We start from the raw sequence: 25,062 nt of genomic DNA on the forward strand, positions 1-25,062 counted from the left end.
AAAGTTTTAAATGGCAGGATAGTTAATCAACACTGTTTCTTTTGGTATGGTCCACCTGATAATTAGATATCTTTCATTTTTAAGATAATACCCTGAAATGATCTGAAAAGACGGACGAACTGCGTGAATGGATAGTGCGTACATCAAAGTGGGCCCACGCTGCTGGCCGCACTGTCTTAGGTGAGGCCATGGTCTCACCTAATCCGCTCTCCAGGGTCACAGGAAATCTGCTCCCTTCTCGAAAGAAGGCGGCCATCGGGTCGTTGGTATGGAAGAGTAGTGCAAGGGGGATTCGTTCAGGGCCATTCGCCTGCACTAGCCAAACATGTCCCCTCCCCTTCCCGTTGATTGGACCCGGAATGATTGCACAACAAAAACATCAGTAGGCCCATCAACTAGGGAAATAGATAAAGCATTACAAACGTATCACTATGGTAATAGAATCACTATGGTAGGCGGTAGAACCAGAATAAGTTAGAACAACAATGAGAGAGACAATAAGAAAAGATAAGGTGGAGGTGGTAGAACTGGAATATTGCAGATGGTTCCCCATAGTACAAGTGGCAGTGTATTGAATCAACCAGGTCCATCTATCCATTGGCCCCTACTTTGAATAGATAATGTTTCCAAACACAATTATCTAATCATCCTGTACGTATGAAATGGACGAATGCGAGACGAAAATAGATCATTCTCAAACAGTAATTATTGGGAATTAGAGAACATGAGCCAATCACGATCATTCTTATTGGATGTTTGTAGTCGTTCAAACTGAGCTAATAGAATTGCTGTGTATGAGACGCGCATTGGATCATGCTTTGTGGATGATCCTAATCGTTGATTTCATGTGGTGGATGTTAGTGTTGAATTTTCATATCAATGTCTAAATTAAATTCAACTATTTATATTAATGATTCCAACCACCCAATCACCATCAGCTATGAATTGTGGGACATCCACTGCAAGAAATAATATGGAGTGCTCTAGTCAAATCGTCTCTTCATGTGCGGCCCTATGGTGTGACTAAGTACTGCAGACGAGATCATGGAAAATTTACGCAAGTTTCAGAATGAGGTTCCATATTCTCTTCCCTTTCCATACTAAGGAAGAAGAGATGCATATTTTCCAACTATCTTTCTTTCTTCTTTTTCTCTTCAATTCCCTCTCTCATGCAGAGCAGTTCTACAATGAGTTCTACTACTCTAACTGCTCAGTGGCTGATTACACTCCTAATACAACCTTTGAAACAAATCTCAACACCCTTCTCCCCATTCTAACTTTCAACGCTCATTTTGTCACTTACTTTTACACTGAGAGGGGTGGAAATCCCAACTCCGCCTTCGGCCTCTTCGTTTGTAGAGGGGATGTTTCTTTTGACACCTGCAATGCCTGCGTCGACCAGGCGACTCAAGATATCAAACAGAAGTGTCCCAACAGGAGAGAAGCAGTCATATGGTATGATATCTGTATGCTGCGTTACTCAGATCATAACTTCCAATCCGTGTATGATCCATCAATCAATTCGTTAGCATTAATGCGGAGACAGCAAAATGTATCAGACCCACGACGATTTAACCAGACACTGAATGGTCTATTGAAAAATCTTTCTTCAAAGGCCGCATTTAGTCCTTCTGTTCGGATGTTGGCGATGGGAGAAGCTAATTTTACAGCATCTCAGAAGATATATGCGGTTGTACAGTGCACCCCTGATTTATCAAGAAGTGACTGCAACACATGCCTAGAAGCGGCTATTTCCGAGATTCCGGTGTGCTGCGACGGAAAGGATGGGGCTGTAATTATAGGGGCGAGTTGTGCTATGAGGTATGAGGTATTCCCTTTTTATGCTGCTGCACCGTCCGCCTTTCGTCGTCCTCCTTCGTCGACAACTGATGCTGCCTCCGGTAAGCATGATTTTGCAAATGTTGACAATTGGTCCGAATCCTTAGGGCTCGAGTTGAGTTGCATTAGGGCTCGTTTGGACGCACTGTAAGATGGTTGTTTTCAGCCGACACCCTGGTTCGGGATAGAATATCGACGGTCGTCTTGCTGCCTGCATCCTGAATGTTTTTTTTTTTTCAAAATCTATAAAAGCCCACTCAATGAAAACCAATTGGATTGATTTTCATTTAGTGGAGGAAAAGATTGATTTTGTGTAGAAATAGTGTCTTTTCAAGAGTTGCACCCAAAAGTGGGACTTGAGGTTGAGTATTCAGCTTCCTGATAGGATAAATCCTCTTGAGGTTGAGTATTCAGCTTCCTATAGGATAATTCCTCTTGAGGTTGAATTTCGCTTGGATTGATAAGATCCAAATCTAAATAACCCCTTTGTGTGAAGGGTAAAATATAAATATTAGCCTGCACCAAAACTTTTGTGTCCCACAAGAAGTTTTTAATGGTTAATCACCATTAATTTCTATGGTGTGGTCCACCTGAGATTTAAATCAAGTTCATTTTGGGCTCATGCTCTAAAATGATCTGGAAAAAGAGATGGACGGCATAGATATAGAATATGTGTATCTGTTATGTATGTGACTTATTTGTGCAACATGTAGAAAATAACATCTCTTTGATTGCAGACCACTTAATCAACGAGCCGTGTTGATCCACTACCGAGTGATGCTTAGGAACGATTTTCTAAGTAATCAAGTCGATTTGACTCGGTCTGATGTAAATTTATGTGGGATCCAAGTGAGTTCACCTTAATTACAGGAGATAACTGAATTGAACTAATCCACGTGCTTTTAAAATATTTAATAGTGATAAAGGCAGGCCATGCATCTGCTCCGTTACAGGTCGTAACAAACGTCAAAGCCATAATGATCATTTATATATATATATATATATATATATATATATATAAATTCAAAAGATAAGAGTATTCAAAATATGTTTCTAGTTTTTGGTTTTGAACATGTTTGTAATAGTGTAATGAGTCATTGTTTGGTAAGAATAATGTTGCAGGTTGTTTGATAATCATACCTTAAGAGGCTTAAATTAGAAATTCATATATTTATTTTTTTAAAGATATGATACCACTGACACAATATAAATAAGATAACATGAGCATGAATCTTATATATATATATATATATATATATATATATATATATATGGAAATGCTCACCTGCGCACAAGTTCGCACAATGGTGCGAACTTTTTTTAGAACCCATCATACGTGATGTGGATCCAAAATTCGAACCATTCATGTGAAGCAGCACCTCATGAAACCCACGGGCCCAAATTTTACTTTGATTCAAAACTTTGGTGGGCCATGAAGAATGAAAACAGTTTCCTCTCTTGATTTGCATTTTTCTTTGCTATGGCCCACAAGAATTTTAGATCAAGGTGAAAAATTGTCCTTTGGAGTTTCATGGGATTCCGCATCATATGGATCATTCAGACTAGACACTCATGACATGTGTGCAAAGGTGCGTAGGTGAGCATGACTCTCTCTCTCTCTCTATATATATATGTGTGTGTGTGTGTGTGTGGAAATGGTACTATAAAGACAATCTCATGGGAAGTAACATCAACATTGTGCATTTGATGGGTCCCTTTTATATTATGGAATATCCCAAAAATCAGTTGTATACCAAAATCAGGTGGACCATACCATCTAAAACAATGTGAAGACATGCCTAGAACATATAAAAGTACTTGATGGAGCCCACATGAGTTTTTGATGCGGCTGAAACTTGGTCTGACTACTCATCCAAGTGGGATACACACAATGGATGGTTTGGATTTGTGAACCACATCTCGGTTGGCCCAATAAATGATTATGAATGTTTTAATGGGAGGGTAACCTCTCCCGACTATTGTATGTGGTAAGGCCCACCCAAGTCATGGATTGACTTGATTTTTAAGCCCGTGGCCCACCAAGGAATGGTGCATCAAACTGATAGGGTTGATGTTCGATGCACATCACGGTGGGGCCCACACAGCTGGACCTCATGGAAAGTTCCCATGAGATTGACCTCATAGTACCATTTCCCATATATAGTCATTTTACTACAGTACCATCACAGTTGTTCAAGTCCACAAGATACCAGTGCATGTAGTATGAAGTGGAGTTAAAAGTGATATCAAATGAAAAACATAAATACAAAACCATTACTTATCAATTATGTCACTATAAGAAATTTGAAAAAAAATAAAAATTAATTTAATTTGGATGAATACTACAATGCTATTTTATGACCATTTAAATGATCCAAAACAGCCCAAAATTCATGCAACATGTGGAACTCATCATACCAATAAATTTTCCTTAAATTTAACATCATTTCCTTTGAGCAATTCAAGAAAAAAAATAAAATAATAACAAATAAATTTAATAATAGTACTGGATCATGCAATTTGTGGAATTCATTCCATTAATGTTAATGCATGTTCCCGGCCATATGACATCTCAAGAAATTTAAGAAAAAAATAAAAATTAAATTTGGATAAAAGTGTCTGCCTAATTTAAGGTCACTTGAATACCCCCACAACGACTTGAAATTCATGCAATTTGTGGAACCCATTTTACCAATGCTTGTGCCTAAATATTTAAAATTAAAATTTTGACAAAATAGTGTAGGTCTTTATTACCTACTAGAATCCCTCAAAAATAGCTGAAATTCATGCAACATGTGGAACTCATCACAGTAATGCATCTCTCTAACTCTATAAAATATTTATATTTTCTCAAAAAATTTGAGTAAAATTAAAAATTAAATATAGATGAATAGTGCCGGGCTGATTTGGGATCACTGAAATACCCCCCAAAACAGTTGAAATTCATACAATCAATAGAAGTCAACTCACTAACATGTATCCCTAACAATTTCGTACCATTTCTTTTAAGAACTACAAGAAAAATAAAAATAAAAATTAAATTCGTGTGATTAATGTCAAGCTGATGTAAAAGACTAATCAAATGCTCCAAAGGACCAAAATTCATGCAAGATGTAGAGCTCATCCCACTAATATATATTCCTAATCATTTAATGCCATGAAAAAATAAAATTCAAATTAGACCAGTGGACTGGATTGATCGAGTGTCCTAGGTGCATTGTAACTTATAATGGCCTGAGAGAAATAGAGTTTTTTTCCCAAAAATTATGCTCATTTTATCGTTTCACTATTAGAACGGTGGACATTTATTGCACGGTGAAGGATGAAAATTATCCCATAATCCTTTTTTTAAAAATTTTTTAACACACGCACACACACTCACGCTAGTGGAATTTCACTACCTATAGATACTCGAACCCTTGACCGTGTGTTGAAACTCTTGAGAGTCTACCACCTGAAAATTATCCAATAATCTTATTTACTAATAAGTATCCGTAAATCAGTGGTTAGGATAGTTAAACAACATACTTTTAGTACTATGACTTAGCAACAGTGGATTTCATAATTATAATTTAACCAGTTTCTCTTGAGTTAACACATGCCATATGTACAAATTTTGAGTGCAAGTGTATCAAGCATCATATGCTGCCGGAGCATCATATGACCCCCTTGTAAAACTTGGCTAATATGAAGCCACGTGGCCACGTATGCTCCATTATTTTGAAAAGACTAGAAGACAAAATAAACAAAGTGCAACTGCCGTTACACTAACTGCTTTTTAATATCTGGGGGTGGATTGTACATGACAACAAATTTACTGGGATCAAATAATAGCATTTCCTGAGATATGGTTAAGTATAGTTGACAATAAGATCAGCTCTAGGCACATAATAAGAGTATTCCTTTCGATAATGGTAAGCCTTCTCATCCATGTTTCATGCCTGTAATGATCTGCGTCGTTTAAATGACCTAAAATTCAGCTCATTCTAATCAGCAGGTGCGCCACCTAAAAAACGAAAACGAATGTACACTTCCTAGAAACCTCTCTCTCTCTCCCCCAAAAAAAAAAGAAAAAAAAAAAACACCTCCAATTCCACATGTAGTGCACGTGATGACTGGATTAGCCTATTTTTAGGATGTATGACTATCACATGGTCCCACAATAGTCAACTCCACACCTCAAACAGGTCTTGCTCGTGGGTTTATTTTCTTTTCTTTGGGAAGGTTTGTTTGTCAAGCTATAGTCATGTAAAAATAAATAAATAAATAAATAAAACTCCACACCTCAATCCGAGGTCCTTGCTTCGGTGGTAGACTCTGAGGAGTTTCAACATGAGGTCTTGGGTTTGAGACCCATGGGTGGTGAAATCCCACTACGGCATGCGTGGTGTGTGTGTGTGAGGTGCCTGTGTAATTAAAAAATTAAAAAAAAAAAACTCCACACCTCAACACCATGGTTTACAAAATGGTATTTGAAATTAATGGCTTCAACATTTAGAACTTCATGTGTTTAGGGATATAAGCAAAATAAAAATAAATAAACAAGAAATACTCCAATTCTCCTGGAGCACTATATGTCATAATGCTCCTAGTTTCATCTGGACACTGAGACAATCCAATTGCTTGATCTAGACTGTACATTAAGTCTAACACAGGTTCTATGAGCTACCATGCAATTATTGCATTAATCTGACTAATAATCATACCTATCTGATAATTATCCCCAAATTAGGACATTCCAACTCATTTACACAAAAATAGGTCCAATCCTAAAGTAATTGGGGTCGATTGCACAAATCCTTTAAACGATCATTAACTTTATCTTTGTAACCCAACCATCATAGATTGCTTATTTTTCTCAAGTGTCAAAATGTTCAAATGATCCTAACCATCCCATCAATGGCTCAGAAAAAGATGGCTACAAAAACAAGGACAAAATCAAAGATGGATTTGATAATCCCTTCAGTGTTATTTCTTGCATTGTAGCTCATAAAATGGATTCTGGACTCTGGACTGTCCAAGCGACAGATGGAACTAGGAAGGCTATTAACTTACAGTTTCAGAGCATTGGAGCATTTCTCACACTAAATTAAACAAGATTAAAAATATCAGGGAAAAAAAAAAAGAAAAAAAAAAAAGAAAAGAAGAAGAGATAATGACTTGTTTCAAGTTCCAACTCACAGGATATAAGGTGATTGATTGCCTTCTAAAGACCAGAAGTTTTTTAAATTATTATTATTATTATTATTTATTATTATTATTATTATTATTATTTTGCAATTTCTCCTTGATTACAATTTTTTTAACACACACGCACGCACCCACACACTCACATCACAATGGATACTCAAATCCATGACCTCGGGTTTAAACTCTCGTGAGTCTACCACTGAGGCATGAGTAAGGACCCAAAAGTTTTTACTAGTCCTTCACCACTCCTCTTGATTAAGCTAATGTCCACAATGTACATCCAAACACTGAACAATGTGTAGGACAATTGAAATCAGAAATGTTTTGCTTTTCTGACAGGGCATGGAGGGAACCAATCAAAGATTATAATCTTCACTAGTGTAGCATCGGTTCTGGTGTTGGCTCTATTCAGTTGTTATGTTTACTGCTACCGACGGCGAAGGAAGAGGCCACCAAAAGGTTAGGTAAAAATAACAAGAAACAAAGAAGCTAAATAATCTTAAGGCAATAGATAGGGCCATCAAAAGGCTAGGCCAGACCATTGGGCTCTTGGGTGAAGCCCACCGTGGTCCGGGCTTGGATTTTATTTTTAGGCCTGTGGATTGGGCTTTGAACTGCTTTTTATGCCAGAAAAAGAAATAATAAGTATGCCATGCCTAGACCTGAAGATATTTTCCTAGTCTTGGCTTCAGCATGAATCTAGGAATGTACATCTTCCATTTTCCACAAATGATCCTAAGTTCAGGCCCTAGATGAGGGCTGGGTCTAAAATTTAGGCTGAAACAGAAAATGCCAGTGACTAATTTCATGTTTTCTCGTTTCTAAATCAGTGAAAGAGTAGGGACACCATGCACTATTAAATTATTCGGGGCCTCTGGTTGGTTTGGAACTCATGGACTCAAGCATGAATGGTGAGGAAACACAAGATCTGCCGTTGATTGACTTAATTACAATACAAGCTGCTACGAACAACTTCTCTGATGAAAATAAGCTCGGAGAAGGTGGATTTGGTCCTGTATATAAGGTAAAGGTACTTGTATGAATGTATTTGGATTCACAATCGAACCAATTAGAGATTTTTATTCTATGAAAATGGAATGAGGAAAGTTTTAGGCTGCGTTTGGTTGCACCAAATATCATGAGTGCAACCAACACAGCCTTAATTTGTTGAGCATAACAAGGACGCAGACTCTAGGTTGTACTAACATCTATGTAATTGCAATATAATGGCTACATCCTCATTACAATTAATGAGAAAACTCATTAATTTGGTGAGGTCATCTCGAATCAACTGAATGTTTGAAGTTCAATTTGCTCTGGCATCCAAACACATCTTTACTTGGAGTAGTTGAATAAGTCCTAAACTGAGTAGGCTACATGAGTTTTCTAACTAACCATTGCATGGAAAATCATTTCAGGGAGTGCTATCTAATGGGAAGGAAATTGCAGTTAAAAGGCTTTCAAGAAGTTCAGGGCAAGGTCCGAAGGAATTCAAGAATGAAGTCACGTTGATTGCCAAACTCCAACATAGGAACCTTGTGAGGCTCTTGTATTGTTGTATAGAGAAAGGAGAGAAACTGCTCATCTATGAATTCATGCCAAACACTAGCTTGGATGTCTTCCTCTTTAGTATGAATCCTTTATTTCTTCTCCAAATTTTGAATTTCACCAGACAAACACACGTGTGAAATGGTTGTAGGCGCACACAAGCACTATAAACAAACCTAAACGGTGGTAACATGTGAAATGGGACCCAAATTGTCAGCCCAATATGACTACTCTTTAGAATCTCAGTCGCCATACCAGCCAATTAACAAACAAACATACTATTAGATCATAATGTCAAAAGGAAAACATAGGTAAGTGGTTAAGATCATCTAAATTAGTTGCATGTGGCAATCTCCATTTCTATTGTAAATGGAACTAGGTGGTATATGCTCCAATTTTATTTGTGGGGAAACAATCATGTAGCCAGGCCTACAATGGATATCCCAAAATTGTACCAATTGAAAGATCATTGACCTTTAAATAAATAAATTAACTCCAGCCCTGTTGTGAAGTTTCCCTAACCCTACTAATTGTGTTAGTTACAACAATCATGAAATGTCATGATATTTAGTGCAATCGAACACACCTTACAACATGCACTGTAAATTTAATTCAATATGAGTTCTAACCAACCTAACCATGATCCAACTCATCATCATATAAGCCTTATCCCAACTAATTACGATCAGCTACACAAATCCTGTTACCATCAGCATTCATGATAAAAGTTATGACAGCAGTTTGAATGAACTGCCAACTTGGGCAACCCTAATATTTTATTTGGGCTTGAGAGCACAAAACTGCCACAAGCATTATGTAAGTCTATCACGTAGTTTGATTAAAATCAATGAGTAGAATATGATCCAACTCAATATGCATGTTATTTTCAGATCCAATCAAGCGAGCTCAATTAGGCTGGGAAAGGTGTCAAAAAATTATAGGTGGAATTGCAAAGGGCCTTGTTTATCTCCACGAAGACTCAAGACTCAGAATCATTCACAGGGATTTAAAAGCTAGCAATGTTTTGTTGGACCATGAGATGAACCCAAAGATTTCCGACTTTGGAATGGCACGCTTTTTGGGAGGAAATCAAAGTCAGATCAATACCAACAGAGTCGTCGGAACATAGTAAGTAGGCATGCAATGTTCTACTTTGGCAATACATATCACACTTTCCATCCCATAATCAGACTCGTCATTCCATGATTACTAATGAAATCGTTAATTAAAAATGTTGATCACAGACCAAATCATCGAACTGGTTCTGATTTCTTGGACAGGACATTTAGACATTGGAACCACCTGATGATATTGCACATCTGCGAGCCCAGAGTCCTTTGGAATTTCTCATTTTTTTTAGACTGTTTCTAATGCATCTTCCACCATGGTCATTGCCAACAGCGGCTACATGGCACCAGAGTATGCAATGGGAGGGCGATTCTCTGTGAAATCTGATGTCTATAGCTTTGGAATTTTACTGCTAGAGATTGTAAGCGGAAAAAGGAACAATAGTCACCATCTTCCTAACCATGCTCAGAGCCTCCTGACTTATGTATGTTTCTCTCAGTAACTTGAATTAAAACATACTTTCTTAGTCTCATATTCTTACATGAAATGTGATATTACAGGCATGGGAATTATGGTGTGATGGAACAACTATGAGGTTGATTGATCCTTTGTTAGCCCAGACATGTCAGACAAGTGAAGTGTTGAGATGGATCCACATTGGGCTACTGTGTGTTCAACAAGATGCGGCAGATAGGCCGACCATGTCCTTGGTCGTTCTCATGCTTGGAAGCGAATCTATGGATCTTCCACAACCTACACAACCAGGCTTTTTTGTCTCAAGAGTGGTCATTGAATCAGATCAATCTTCAGGAAGTGCCAAAATGGGCTCTATGAATGAGGTAACTATCTCTACTCTCCAACCCAGATGAGTGGGCCTAGCTGATCAGTCAATCTCATGCTCTATTGCGTTGGGATGTGATCTCTGCAGGCCGTGGTTCAACCTTTGCTTATCAAAAACATGTATATTTGTAATGATGCCCTTTCCATGTAAGTTCCCATCTTTTATCGATACATAGATGCTTGATGGACTTGAAACATTTGGGGATTATGTTAATTGAAGTTTTAATATATATTTCAAGATCCTATTTGTTGAGAATCATTTTCCAGGTCCGTTTAGTCTCGTGTGCCTCCATGTTTTGTTTGGCTAGTATCTGGTTAGTGAGTAATTAGATGTCTTGGAAATCAGGTCTACATATCTTAGTTAGAACATGAGCTGCTTAATGGGTTGTCCTATCCTAGTTTGTCTTGAGTTTGTATAGCATCCTATATATAGGGGTTAAGCCATCAATAAACACAAGTGCATACATGTTCACTCTTCCAAGGAATGCAAAGTGAGTTTTTGTTTCTCCTCTTTAGATACTGCTCCACGCCACCACCCATTATCCCCTTTGATGCCAAGACATTCATATTCATAGTCTTGTTCTGTAAATTCAACATGATTTGACTCCTCTTTGTCATTCGCATGTGCAAGATCTAAGTAGTTCATGATGAGGCAATGGTGTTCATATGCGTGAAATGCATGGTATTTCCTAATAGGCAACATCTTTCTCTCTTCATTATTATTATTATTATTATTATTATTATTAATTTTTTAGAAAGGTGGGATCAAACCACCTATAACTTTGTTGATTTGTCAAAATTCCATATCATATATCACGACTTATCTTTTTTGTTGTTGTTGTTGTTATTGTTGTTGGAGAAAGGTGGGAGCACACCACCTGTAACTTCACTGATAAGAAAGGCTACATACACAGAGGCACCCACAAAAAATGGGATTTCACCTCGCCTCCAAAATAACCAATAATAGCACTATACAAACTAAATACAAGGCAAAAGAAACAAAATGGCCTAACTAGTCAGACCCAAACAGCAAAGGACTCAGACAGACCAGAAACAAAATGGCCTAACTAGTCAGACCCAAACAGCAAAGGACTCAGACAGACCAGGCAACCAAACAGTCTTATCTAGTACCCGCTGGCCCAGGTTTAGAGAAACCCTTCTTCCTTATCATCCCTAGCCCCAAATTATCCAAAGAAACCAGGCCCCGGGAATCCATCTTCACTCCCATTAGTCCCTAGCCTACCTAGGCCACCTGCTACTACATTGCCTTCTTCTAGAGTATGAGAAATTTTGAGATTCAGATTCAAGCACTCATGAGTGATTTTCCCTACCCGATACTAAAATTTCCAAGGAATGGTAGCAAGCGGGTCGCCAAAGGCCACCGTAATGATTATAGAGTCAGATTCTGCTATGACATTAGTCAGACCTAATTAATACAAATCTTCACCCCATCCAGCAACACTGGCCCCCTGCCACTGTGTTGGATACCCACCCATAAGCATGGTGGAAAGCAAATAAGACTACAAACACAGACTCTCTCCCCTCACAAGGATTGCCAAGGGAGCTGGAACCATCCACATTTAATTTGAGCCAGCCCAGGACAGGTTGAATCCACTTAATCACTTCAATTACGCATGCCCTTCTTTCAATTTTTCGGAGGCCAAAGGCTTGAAGGCCCACCTTTTCAATCAACACACTACTATCAATCCCTAGATACGGCTGCCAAACCCCTTCAGCCATCTGGAAACCTTGACAATAATATCGCCCACTGACACCATCCTTTCGTTAAATTTCTGGGCATTTCTCCCAATTCATAGTTTGCATACAATGAAGATTGGAACCATCCCACGAAGCAACTTGAATTTTGATGAGTCCCTTGCCCGACAGCACTAGTGCTCAATCTGATGTTGAATGGATTGATTTGGTTTAACATGCATATAAGAAAGATGGCTAAAATGGGCCCAAAGCTAAGATGGAAGCTTACCATTGCAGAATAGATTATTCAGATCTTCCACTGCAAAATCATACTAAGAAATCAAATTTCCAAGCGCTGACAGCCCCTGGTGGTTGGTGAAATTCAATTTATCTGACGTCAGAAGTTCACCATGAAGCAACTGCACATTGTATGTGATATCAACTCTCCTCCTCAACTCTGGCCTAACAGCGCTGGAAGGAAGCTCCTCTTCAGGCCAGTGATTACTGCCTTGCAGAGACAATTTATCAAAATGCCTCGACAACAGATCAACATCCTGCCGTTCCTGCCTGAGCTGTAGCCATTCATCGATGCGATCATCCCAATAGAAAGCAGACCCCGACTAATCACATGGACCTCTAATCTGATGCTACCGTTGTCCTGGTTCTCCATTTCAAGATCCAGTTGCTGATCGCCCCTCCTCATAGAGCCATTCAGTAGAGACGAGCCAGGATTGGGTGGGCCCTCTGCTGCTGACAACGGAGGATCACTTGATCTTGCTGCAATGAGCCCTTGAGTCCAGCCTTGGGATGAAGGTAGAGACGTTGTACTTGTTGAAGAAATCCTTGGATGCACCATTTTGTTCCTGGATATATAAGTTCCTCCTACATCTATCTTGACAGCAGGATCTGCTTCATCAGGACCATAATCTAATGTCGAACCTGCTGAACTCGTACATCTGGATGCAAGATGGCCTCCAACCTGCTGAACTCGTACATCAACTGGAACTGCCCTGTTCATGATTTTCCAAACAAATACTACAAGTTTCAGGGCATGAATTTATTCTGAACCCAATGGCACCAAGACAGTTTCGCTCATTTAGTAAGCAATAATTCTCACACTGCTTTAATGGAAAATTTCCCTACTGCTTCCAGGGCCCAAATCAACCTATCTCCCCTATCCATAACTATAAAATTTATCCTCCGGATTTGACGAATCATCTCAGCAGGCAATTTACATCCTCTATAGCAGAAAAATCCCACACCCCCTCTTGCCTCCGGAAATCCACAACTTTTGCGCGACTCAGATGCACCAGGATGCAAATATTTACCATTCCAGCTAGAATTCCAGCACCTGTCCAGTTCTGTTGAATTAATGTATTTGAAGAGAGATGCATGTATTTGTTCCAATACATGTACCTTTTGGAATACATGCATTTGTTGCAATACAGGCATGTATTCATGCTTAGAATTTTGTGAAAAGGTTCATATCTCTTTGTTGAAGAGTCACATGTCCCTTAGTTTTGTATGCATCTATTAAATAGCTTTTATTTATTGAACGTATCCAAAAGCCTATAAATATGTGTATAGATTTCATTTTCAAGTATGAGGAAGCAATACAACAAAAATCAGCATTCTCCTATTCCCTTCTAAGTTATTTTTTCTAAGTAAAAAGGTTACAATAGCCTACAAAGTGGTATCAGAGCTAAGTTTTTGGTCTTGACTGGGTGTTAGAAACTTCTAAAGAAGTAGAATTGATGGCAACGAATGGTGCAACGATTCATCCCGCAATTCTCATTTTTGGAGGGGAGAACTTTGATCATTGGAACATCAAAATGAAGACCTTGTTCCAATCTCAAGGGCTATGGGAGATTGCTGAAACCGGTTATCCAACTACAACCAATCTCACATCTCTCTCAACCTTACAACAAGAACAACTGAAGGAGAACAAGAAGAAAGGTGCGAAGGCCCTCTTCTTCATCCAACAAAGTATCTCTGAATCTATCTTCTCTAGAATCATTCCATTTCAAACTACAAAGCAAGCATGTGACACTTTACAACAGGAGTTCAAAGGTACGTCTAAAGCAATTGCCATCAAGTTACAAACTCTACGGAGGGAGTATGAAAATCTGAAAATGAAAGACTCGGAAAAGATGAAAGATTATCTTTCACAAGTGATTGAAGTAGTGAATCAAATTAGGATCTATGGAGATTCTATTTCTAATGATTTATGGAGATTCTATTTCTAATGAAAAGGTGGTTTAGAAGCTTTTAATAAGCCTTCCTACAAAATATGATATTGTCGTTGCCGCAGTAGAGGAATCTAAGGACCTTTCAACCTTATCATTGGTTGAGTTGATGGGCTCCTTAGAATCACATGAGCAAAGATTGTTGAGGCGTGAAGAAAAATCAGTTGAAAGTGCGTTTCAAACAAAACTTTCAATTGGTCCACAAAGTTCTTCCGAGAAGACACAAGCTGGTCCCAAAAAGAATCAAGGCAATTACAAGAAAGGTGGAAAATCGATGCAAGGGAAATGGCAAAATCGAAAAAAAGGTAAAAATTCAAATCTTACCTGTGACTTTTACAAAAAGTCTGGCCATATTGAAAGTGAGTGTTGGAATCGAGGCAAACCTCAGCGTTTTAACAGTAAAAAGTTTGGACAAGTAAAGAAGGATTGTCATTTCAAGGATAATCCGCATGCTGCAAACTTCTCTGATGAAAAAGTTAAAGAAAACATGTTTTTTGCATGTTAGTACTCACTCACTCAAAATAAAGACTGATTGCTTGCCTCCAAGTGCAGAGGTTCGTAAGTAGTATCCTGTGAATACAGGGTCGATCCCATAGGGAGATGAATTGTGAGAAGGAAAAAATCAAATGCAAAACAAACTTAAGTAATAAAAACTAAACTGATGATTTGATTTTGGGATTTTTGAATGGATATAATTTAACTGAATAAAATAACACCCAAGCTTCAAAGTTCCACACATAAGTTAATGTTCTAAAATCACGATGACTTATATAACACAACTAGGATATGAGCACTATGGTCAGCCTAATCGGAAAATAAAACAATTTAAATATTTTAATAAGTGATATAAAATATTAGAAAATCATGGATTTGCACCATTGATATATATTTTCAAGCGTCACTGATTTTAATAATTCAATATCAATGAGATAATGAAAATCAAAGAAATATAACAGATTGAGAACCTCTCCTATCTAGGAAATCTGATTGATCTAGAGTAAGCCTATCCATCAATGTGGATCTCATATAAAAAACATATGGATCTCACAAGAGGATAAAAAAATAAAACCTAAATAATAGATAACACACATAGACCATTCTTCTCATCATTAAAATAATCAATCATCATAATCTTAAGGAATTATTAAACCCATGTGCTTCCCTTCTAGCTTGGGCTAGAAAGAACTTAGAAAAACATAATTAAAATAAGAAAGAAAAAAAACAAGAAGAAATAAATAAATGCAAATAGAAATGATTTAAAAAAAGTAACTTATAAAACTCTAATAAAATTAAAAACTCTTTAAAACCCTTAAATTTTTCTTTGGGATGCCTTGAATGATGTTTATGAATGCCCTATGAAGCCCTATTTATAAGTAGGGAACTCCAATTTTCGTACAAAGTTGAAAAATCCTAGAAACCGCCTCAAATATACGTTTAGTTTTCCAAAATAGACTTATCGCTGCACATTTTATTTAAAATAGATTTTTTGCTGCGCAGATTTCCAAAATAAACCTTAGAGCTTCAGAATACACTTTTTCAGGACGATTTCAGGATTCTTCACTTCAAATCTTCGATTTTCTTCATTTATCACTTGGTTTTCATATAGTGAATTCTTCAATCTTGGTCTCCTAAGATCCATCCCTTGCCTTGGTGATTCTTAAGCATCAAATCCATGCTTTTTAGCACCATTTTTCAATCCAAGCTCTTAAATTCACATTGCAACACATACATGAATAAAATAGAACATTAAGTTGATTCATTTTCATAAAACCAAGATGTAAATAGAGAAAATTATATAATATTTAAGTCTCAACATACCCCCTAACCAGCATTTTGCTAGTCCCGAGCAAAATAAGTGAAGAAAAATAAAAATAAAAATAAAAATTAATTCTAGAAACAAAATTAAAATAAAAATAAAATTCTAACTACACCACTTTCGCAGGTAATCTCGATTGCACTTAACATATGTAACGAGCCTTTAAACTCCTAGGTTTCCCCTAGTGGATGAGTTATAGTCTCGTGAAGGTTTCCGAAAATGTTACCCACAATAATTGAAGACATGAAGAATAGTTCAACACTTAGAAATTTATACAATTTTGCTTCCATTCATCATATGAATTCCAAAACAAAACAATACTTACCCTAAGTCTGAAGTTAGTTAGAATCTCAATTTTCTAATCCATTACATCCTTGAGTTTAGAGACCTAATCAAAATTTAGAATAGTTATGATCTAATATCCTTAAGTGCTCCATAACATTAGTCTAACTTTGAGAAATATGCATGTTCCCTATCCTAACTCATTTCAATCATCTTAAGAATATGAAATCTCTAGTTATCTCATTTTCTTCATGACATTTCTTCTTTTGTTATCATATCCTCATTATTATAGACTACCCTCAGATGAAGATTCCAATCAAGTTTGCTTCATAACATAAGGTATCATACTTATAATGGTAACAGTAATTGATACTTAGGTATCCTTACTCCGGATTACTGACACGATTGTTATGGTAATTGCATTCATGCTTTATAATAAAATTTTATTTTTCCATTATTTTTTTTCCTTCAATATTCTCTCTTTTAAATATATATCATTGGTACTAGTTTATTTAACCTTGTTTGAATCAAAATTTGTTATTCTAGGTCACATATCGTATTCCTCACGTAGTTAGCTAGGGTGTATTGTGAATTCAGTACATCAAATTACAACTCACTTTAAACTAGTGATTAGATAATTGAACTCAAGTCTATAATTTTCAGTTATCAAATTTCTAACTACTATCAACTTAGACTAAGTATTAACTTTGCCTTTGGAATTCACAAAATATCCTGTTCACATTCTTGTATATAAAAATATTATTTTGAAAATGTTGAAAAAAATTTCCTCATAAACCGAAAAAAAAAAAACTTAAACCTAACTAAAATTTAAAAATAATAAAAATAATACCCCCCTCCTAAAAAAGGAAAAAAAAACCTTCACATGGATGGCTAAAAAAACCTTCACATGGATAACTATCCAGACCTCCCAACCTAAAATTTACATTGTCCCCAATGTAATAATAATGTAATGCAGAGAACAATAAAAATAAAAGAATGGGTGGATAGCACCTACCATGAAAAACTCACCGGCTATGTGACACTAAAAAGAATTGAATATGATACAAATCCTACATAAATGCTCCGTCAGACCAGGAGAATCATTCTGAATATTCTGGCTCATGAAGAAGGAATGACTTCTTTCCCAAATGAAAGTTTTCTACATAACGCTTCAATATCTGACTATTAACCTTGTATATATTGCCATTACATGGATTTTCAATTTCAAAAGCCCCATGAGTATAAACAATTTTCATAATGAAGGGGTCTGTCCATCTTGATCTTAACTTTTCCAGAAAGAACTGGATACGGGAATTGTACAATAGGACTTTTTGCTGAGGTTCAAAATTCTTCCTCAGGATATTTTTGTCATGAAAAGCTTTGATACTCTCTTTGTAGATTTTGAAATTTTCATAGAAATCTCTCCTCATCTCCTTTAATTCATTCAACTCTAATTTCCTTTGTCCACTTACTTGGTCCATATTAAAGTTTAATTTCTTTATTGCCCAGTAGGCTCTTTGTTCCAATTCCACAGTCAAGTGACAAGCCTTCCCATATATCAATCTGTATGGAGACATTCCAATCGGCGTCTTATAAGCAGTCTTATAAGCCAATAAAATGTCGGATAGTTTGAGGGACTAATCCTTCCTATCTGGCTTTATGGTTTTCTCTAAAATGTGTTTGATTCTCGATTAGAAATCTCAGCTTGCCCACTTGTTTATGGGTGGTATGGGGTGCTCACTTTATGCTTGATGCCATATTTCTTCATCAAAGCCTCAAATGTCTTATTGCAAAAGTGAGACCTACCATCACTAATGATGGCCTTTGGAGTTCCAAATCTAGAAAAAATATTTTCCTTGAGGAATTGTATGACCACTTTGTTGTCATTGGTCTTACCTGGAACTGCCTCAATCCACTTTTAAACATAGTCCACACCAACTAATATATAAAGAAATCCAAAAGAAGATGGAAAAGAGCGCATAAAATCAATACTCTAAGAATAAAAAATCTCCAATAGTAAAATTGGAGATAAAGGCATCATGTTGCGCTGGGACACTCTTCCCAACCTTTGACATCTATTACAAACAATACAGAAAGCGTGGGTGTCTTTAAATATGGTGGGCCAGTAAAAACCACACTGTAGGATTTTTGCTATGGTTTTCTTAGCAGAAAAATGGTCACTACATGCTTCCATGTGACAAATGGAAATAACACTCTGAACTTCATCATCTGGGACACAACGTCTAAAAATCTGATTAGTCTCATATTTATATAAATATGGGTCATTCCAGAAGAAGTTCCTAACCTCGGTTTCAAAATACTTCCTATCTTGTGACTTCCAATGATATGACATTTTTTCCGTTACAAGATAGTTCATTATATCCGCATACCAAGACAACTTGGAGATTACAAATAATTGTTCATCAGGAAAAGTGTCCTGATATGCATCTCCTTAGTGGAATCATCTAACACCAATCTAGAAAGGTGATTGGCCACTGCGTTTTCTACTCCTTTATTATCTTTTATCTCTAAGTCAAATTCTTAGAGTAGGAGGATCCATCTCAAAAGTCTCGGCTTTGTATCCTTCTTAGATAGCAAATATTTCAAAGCTAAGTGATCCGTGAAAATGACCACTTTGGATCCTAGCAAGTAGGACCTAAACTTATCCAAGGTAAAAACTACTACAAGTAACTCTTTTTCAGTTGTTAAGTTGTTCACTTGGGCCGAATTTAGAGTTATACTCGTATAGTGAATAATGTAAGGCCCTTTATCTTTCCTTTGGCCCAAAACAGCCCCTATGGCATAATCACTTATATCGCACATTAGTTCAAAAGGAAGTGTCCAATCTGGTGGATGCATGATAGGTGCAGTGGTAAGGGATGATTTAATTTTATTAAAGGCACTTGCACACTCATCTGTCCACTTAAATGGAATATCCTTTTGAAGAAGATTAGTCAATGGTCTACTAATGGCACTAAAGTCTTTAATGAATCTTATATAAAAACCTGCATGCCCTATAAGTGATCTAATATCTCTAATAGTTTGGGGGATAGGTAGATTAGCTATAATGTTGAGTTTTGAGCGATCTACATCGATTCCATTTTCGGAGTTAACATGGCCCAAAACAATTCCCTTTTGAATCATGAAATAACATTTCTTACAATTTAAGACAAGGTATTTCTCTTCACACCTAGACAAGATAAGAGATAAATTGTTAAGGCATTCCTCAAAACTACTCCCAAATACTGAGAAGTCGTCCATGAAAACCTTAAGAAACTTCCCAACCATATTTGAAAAAATACTTAACATACACCATTGGAAAGTTCTCAGGGCGTTACACAATCCAAATGACATCCGTTTGAAAGCAAACGTGCCAAATGAACAAGTGAACGTGGTTTTCACTTGGTCTTCCAGGGCTATCTCTATTCGGTTATATCTAAAACATCCATCAAGAAAACTATAGAAGGAGTAACCGGTTACCCTCTCTAAAACTTGTTCAATGAATGGTAGAGGGAAATGATCCTTCTTTATGACCTGGTTCAATTTTTTATAGTCAATGCAAACACGCCAACTAGTGGTGACGCATGTTGGTATGAGTTCATTATTAGAATAGAGCAAGATTTGGAAGGTTAGGAATAAAGCAAGATTTGACGGGTTAAGGGCATCTATCCAGGTTACCTTCTGTTCCGTTAGCTGGTGGTTGAAGGCTCTATCCTTGTCGCCACAACCTATTCGTCCAGCCCCAGCTCATCCGGTTCCCTCCTCGCGACTTTCTTCCCCCCGTCAATCCCCTAGCTGTGTGGTTGTGAATTGGTCTAAGCCCCCGGAGGGTTGGCATAAACTTAACATTGATGGGTTCGCGTTAGGCAACCCAGGGCCAGCTGGTGGAGGGGGTATCTGCAGAGATTGCTCAGGTTCGCTCCTATTTGCCTTTTGCAACGACTATGGAGTATCCTCCAATAATAGGGCAGAGCTTAGGGCCTTTCACGATGGTTTGGATATGTGTGTCAGAGTTGGCTACTCGCATGTACTAATCGAATCTAACTCTAAGTGGGTCGTGGACTGCATTCTTGAGATTGTGTCGGTTACTTGGAAATGGAGATACTGGCTCTCTAGGATAAAGACTCTTCTCCAAAAGGGTTGCTTTAGAGTTTCCCTCATCCTTAGGGAGGCCAATGGGCCGGCTGACAACTTGGCTAGGCTGGGCAGTGGGTCAAATGAAGGTCGGACCTTCTGTGAGATTTCTCACCTTCCTTGGTTGACGAGAAGGAGGTTTTTGCTAGACAAAGCCGGTGTGGGCTCTATTAGGAAGATAAAAAAAAGTCCCGATTGTATAGGATATGATAGGTAGACCAGGCCCTTTTGTCCCTGGCCTCTGCCCAAAGATCTTCCATCCCAGGTTCGTGGTCTCCTCTTCAAGGGCTCCGTGGGGCCTGGGGCAGTCTGAATGGCCTTTGGGAACAGGTTCTGCTGGCTATTCTTCGCTGTTCTACTCCTTTTCTCCCAGCAGTTGGCTCTGTTTCTGCTGGGAGTCGCCTTTTGGGATAGTCCGCAACTCTCAGTTTCTGTTAGCCCTCCATCAGAGCTAGCCCAAGTTTGTTTGTCAGTTTGGAGTTTCTCTCTCTTTGGTTGAGCTGCCCCTTGTGTTTTAGAGTTGAGAAGTTGCCTGTGGATCTCTATTTCAGCTCAAGGTGTTGGTTTTTCTTAGCGAAGGCAGCGGTCAGCCTCTGTTTTCTCTGCGGGTTTCCTTTCGGGTTGGTAGGGACCTGATGCCTGGTGCATCAGGTGGCGCTGGCCTTTCCCCAGTTCTCCCCAAATTGGTTGGCTGTTGTGTTTTCCTTCTTATTTGAATTGGTGTAGAGCGGTATATGATAGGTGCGGTCCAGTTTTGTTGGGACCCACCCGAATGTCTGTAAATTTCAGATTTCATCTATGAAATTTAAGTGGATTATTTAAAAAATTTTAAAAAAAAAATAGAAAAAAAAAGAGTTCATTATTAGCATTCTTCACAATAGTTATTCCGGATTTCTTTGGGACTACTTGAGTTAGACGCACCCAAACACTATCGGATATTGGGTAAATGATTCTCACATCTAATTATTTGATCACCTCATTTTTTATAACTTCCATCATGTTTGGATTGAGACGACTTTGAGATTGTCTAATTAGTTTGACATCCTCATCGAGGTGAATCCGATAGGTGCATATGGAAGGGCTTATACCCTTGATGTTAGAAATGGTCCAGCCCAAGGCTCCTTTGTGGTCCCTTAGAACTCTCAACAATTTAATCTCTTGATCCTTCTTTAAAAATGAAGAGATCACCATAGGATAAGTTTTATTTTCACGTAAGTATACATACTTAAGCTCATTTGGTAGTGGTTTTAAATTAAGCTTTGGAACATTGGTTGGTGATGGCAGAGGTCGCGAGTCCTCGATAGATAGGATTTGAGTGCGTGGTCTCCATTGGTACATACCAATGTCCTAAGTGGTAGTGTTTTCATTATTATCACAAATTTCAGTAAACATTTTTTCTAAATCAGAATTTTTCAAGTCCCCAATGACTTGAATCAATTCCTCAATTAAACTAGGCTCTAATTCCTATTCTTCTATCAAGCAATCCATGAAATTCAGCTCATGGATCTATGAGCTGATTACATAGATTGAAAATATTTAGCTTTATGTTACTAAAAGCCAAGTTCATCATTCCATTCTTGCAATTTATGATTGCATTTGAAGTTGCTAGGAATGGGCAGCCTAAAATGATGTGAACTTGAGCACCAGCGTTTACACATGATTCAGTGTCTAGTATAATAAAATCCACGGGGAAGTAGAATTTCTCCACTTGGACTAGCACGTCTTCTAAAATTCTCCTTGGTACCTTAATAGAGTGGTTAGCGAGTTGGAGTGTAATCGTGGTTGGTTTAAGCTCGCCTAACCTCATTTATTTGTAAACTGAATAAGGTACTAAGTTGACACTTGCAAAGCATGCTTAATTTAGAAATTCTCAATAATAAAAGGAATAGTGAGACTTTCCGAGTCTTTATATTTGGGTACAACCCTTTGTTGAATTATAGCGCTCACTTTCTTAGTAAGGAAGGCCTTTTTGTGCATATTTAATTTTCTCTTTATAGTACACAAGTCCTTGAGATATTTAACATATGATAGAATTTGTCTAATGACATTAAGGAGAGGAATATTGACAGTAACCTTTTGGAGCACATCTAACACCTCTTGATATTTCATGGGGACAGTTGGATTCCGAAGTCTAGATGGGAACAGAACTAGAGGCTCATATAACTTAGTCTCTTTATCCTTTTGCTGTTGCAGCTCTTGAACCATAGTCGGTTCATCATTTTCTTGAGACAGTGGCTCATCCTCTGATATTTCTACTAGTTGGATTATCTTGTTATCGACCTCTTTTCTACTTCTCAAGGTAATGATGACCTTAGCTTGTTCATGGTGTAGCTCACATGGATTTGCATATCCAATGAAATGTGTGTTTTTAGGGTTTGGCACAGGTTAAGAAGTAAGGGTTCCTTTTTCCCTAGTATTTATTGAGTCTCAATCCTAGCCACAAATGTCTTTAATTCCTGATTTGATTGGATTAGAGACTGATTCATTTGAGCTTGAGAGTTCATGAATGCGGTCAATGCATCTTCTACAGATGATCGCTTTGGTGGGAGCACATATGGTGCATTGTTAGGTGCCTCAAAGAAGTTATTTTATAGAGGCATTTGAGGTGCATTAGGTGCATTAATTTGTGGTCCATTCCTCCAATCAATATTAAGATGGTTACGCCAATTTGGATTATACGTGTTTCCCATTGGTTGCATAACTGACCTTTGGTAGAATTTATAGCATTTGCTTGATCATGCTCATGCGTGACATTTTGTACAACTGAGATTATTGGACAATCCTTTGTGTCATGGTCTGTACCATCATAAATGCTAAAAAAATTACCTAAGGAAGTGTTTGCTTTAACCATATCAACCTTCCTAATTCCAAGGCTTCGACCTTTCTAGCCAATGTAACGAATTTTACATTAAGGTCGTCTTCCTCTCTTAGGACATACATCTCCGCTTTCTCTCTAGGAATGGGTCTAGTTTGGTCTGATTTAACAGAGACATCCCATGTCAGTGTATTCTCTGCTAACATATCTAAAAAATTCCAAGCCTCATTATGATCTTTGTCAAGAAAAGTTCTACTACACATCATCTCTATGAACTGACGGGTATCTATGGTGAGCCCCTTTCGGAAAGCATCAATCATGTGCCATGGTTCATAACCATGATGTGGACAAGTAATTAGAATATCGTTGAAGCGCTCCCAAGCTTGAAAAAATAGTTCATTTCCCTTTTGGGAGAATGACATGATTTCTTGTTTTAGTGCATTTGTTTTGTGCTCGGGAAATAACTTTTTCAAAAACTCTCTACTTAAGGCTTACCATGAAGTGATGGTATTGGTTCTCAGAGAGTTGAGCCATGCTTTGGCCCGATCCTTTAGAGAAAATGAGAATAACCTAAGCTTAAGTACATCCCTATTGCCATTATTTACTTGTAATGTTACAATTACTTCCTCAAAGTCCTTGAGGTGTAAGTAGGGGCTTTCAGAATCCAAGCCATGAAATTTAGGAATTAATTGAATCACACCTGGTTTAAAATCAATGTTCCCTATGTGAGCAGGGAACACTATGTAAGATGGTAAAGTTGATCTTTCAGGGTGTAAATGTTCACGTAAAGTCTGTGGTTGGTTTAACACATTCCTATGAACTTCATTTTCATTCTCAAGAGGAGGATTATGTTGATTTTCTCTGTTTTGATTTATAGTTGGATCTAGCTGATTTGGATTTGGATTATCAAGTAGGTCTGTCATGGAATCTAAGTGATGTTGAGTACCTCTTCTAAGTGAATGATCAAGGTCTGGAACTAGTCCATCTTTGGAGGAGAGTCGATTGTTTTGATCCCTACTCCAACGGGACATAAACCATCCACACCATACAACAAATACCACTAATTCAAATAGCAAGTATGATACTTAAAATAAAAATAAAAACTTAACCAACAACCCAGGCGACAGGGTTAACCATGAGGGTTCAATCCACAAAGCAAAATAAATCAACAACCCTGGCGGCAGGGCCGACCATGAGGGTTCAGTCCACAAAGCAAAAATAAATCAACAACCTAGGCAACAGGGCCGACCATGAGGGTTTAGTCCACAAAGCAAAAATAAATCAATAAACCAAGCGGCAGGGCTGACCATGAGGGTTCAGTCCACGAAAAAAATAATAAATTAATTAATTAATTAATAAAAATAAAACTAATGCAGAAATTAAACTATGCTAATCTGAAAAATAGATTCAACGGATGATCTTTGTGATCAAACAACAACTGTAGGGCAACCATAACACTTGGGTGATAAAATCCCAAGTAGGGTAACCTTATGTCATAGTTAGTGCTCGAAAGACCCACTGAATTTACTTTCAAAGAAAAAAAAAAAAAATCTACAAAAAATTTAGAGGGTTTAGAAGAGAACTTACCT

The 25,062-nt window shown here is 37.6% G+C and overlaps 1 protein-coding gene and 1 non-coding gene across 2 annotated transcripts; both read left to right on the plus strand.

Moving 5' to 3' along the window:
- Nucleotides 1-983: 983 nt before the first annotated feature.
- On the plus strand, nt 984-10,741 carry LOC131220199 (cysteine-rich receptor-like protein kinase 15). The gene is made up of 8 exons (XM_058215162.1): nt 984-1,901; nt 7,369-7,488; nt 7,770-7,774; nt 7,871-8,053; nt 8,448-8,658; nt 9,468-9,705; nt 9,979-10,129; nt 10,206-10,741. The coding sequence occupies exons 1-8, from the start codon at nt 1,070-1,072 to the stop codon at nt 10,512-10,514; spliced, it is 2,049 nt and encodes a 682-aa protein (XP_058071145.1). The 5' UTR covers nt 984-1,069; the 3' UTR covers nt 10,515-10,741.
- Nucleotides 10,742-23,806: 13,065 nt separating this feature from the next.
- LOC131222088 (small nucleolar RNA R71) lies at nt 23,807-23,913 on the plus strand. Its single transcript, XR_009159796.1, has one exon. It is a non-coding gene; the product is annotated as a small nucleolar RNA R71 (small nucleolar RNA).
- The last annotated feature ends 1,149 nt before the right edge of the window (nt 23,914-25,062 follow it).

This window comes from Magnolia sinica, chromosome 12, assembly GCF_029962835.1.
Source record: "Magnolia sinica isolate HGM2019 chromosome 12, MsV1, whole genome shotgun sequence".
Lineage (NCBI taxonomy): Eukaryota > Viridiplantae > Streptophyta > Magnoliopsida > Magnoliales > Magnoliaceae > Magnolia > Magnolia sinica.

What these genes read in the sequence shown, in the direction of transcription:
- LOC131220199 (XM_058215162.1), top strand. Translation starts at nt 1,070, where the DNA reads ATGAGGTTCCATATTCTCTTCCCTTTCCATACTAAGGAAGAAGAGATG. An exon ending in GACAACTGATGCTGCCTCCG is followed by an intron (nt 1,902 to 7,368) that starts GTAAGCATGATT and finishes CTTTTCTGACAG; the next exon opens with GGCATGGAGGGAACCAATCA. An exon ending in CTCAGAGCCTCCTGACTTAT is followed by an intron (nt 10,130 to 10,205) that starts GTATGTTTCTCT and finishes GTGATATTACAG; the next exon opens with GCATGGGAATTATGGTGTGA.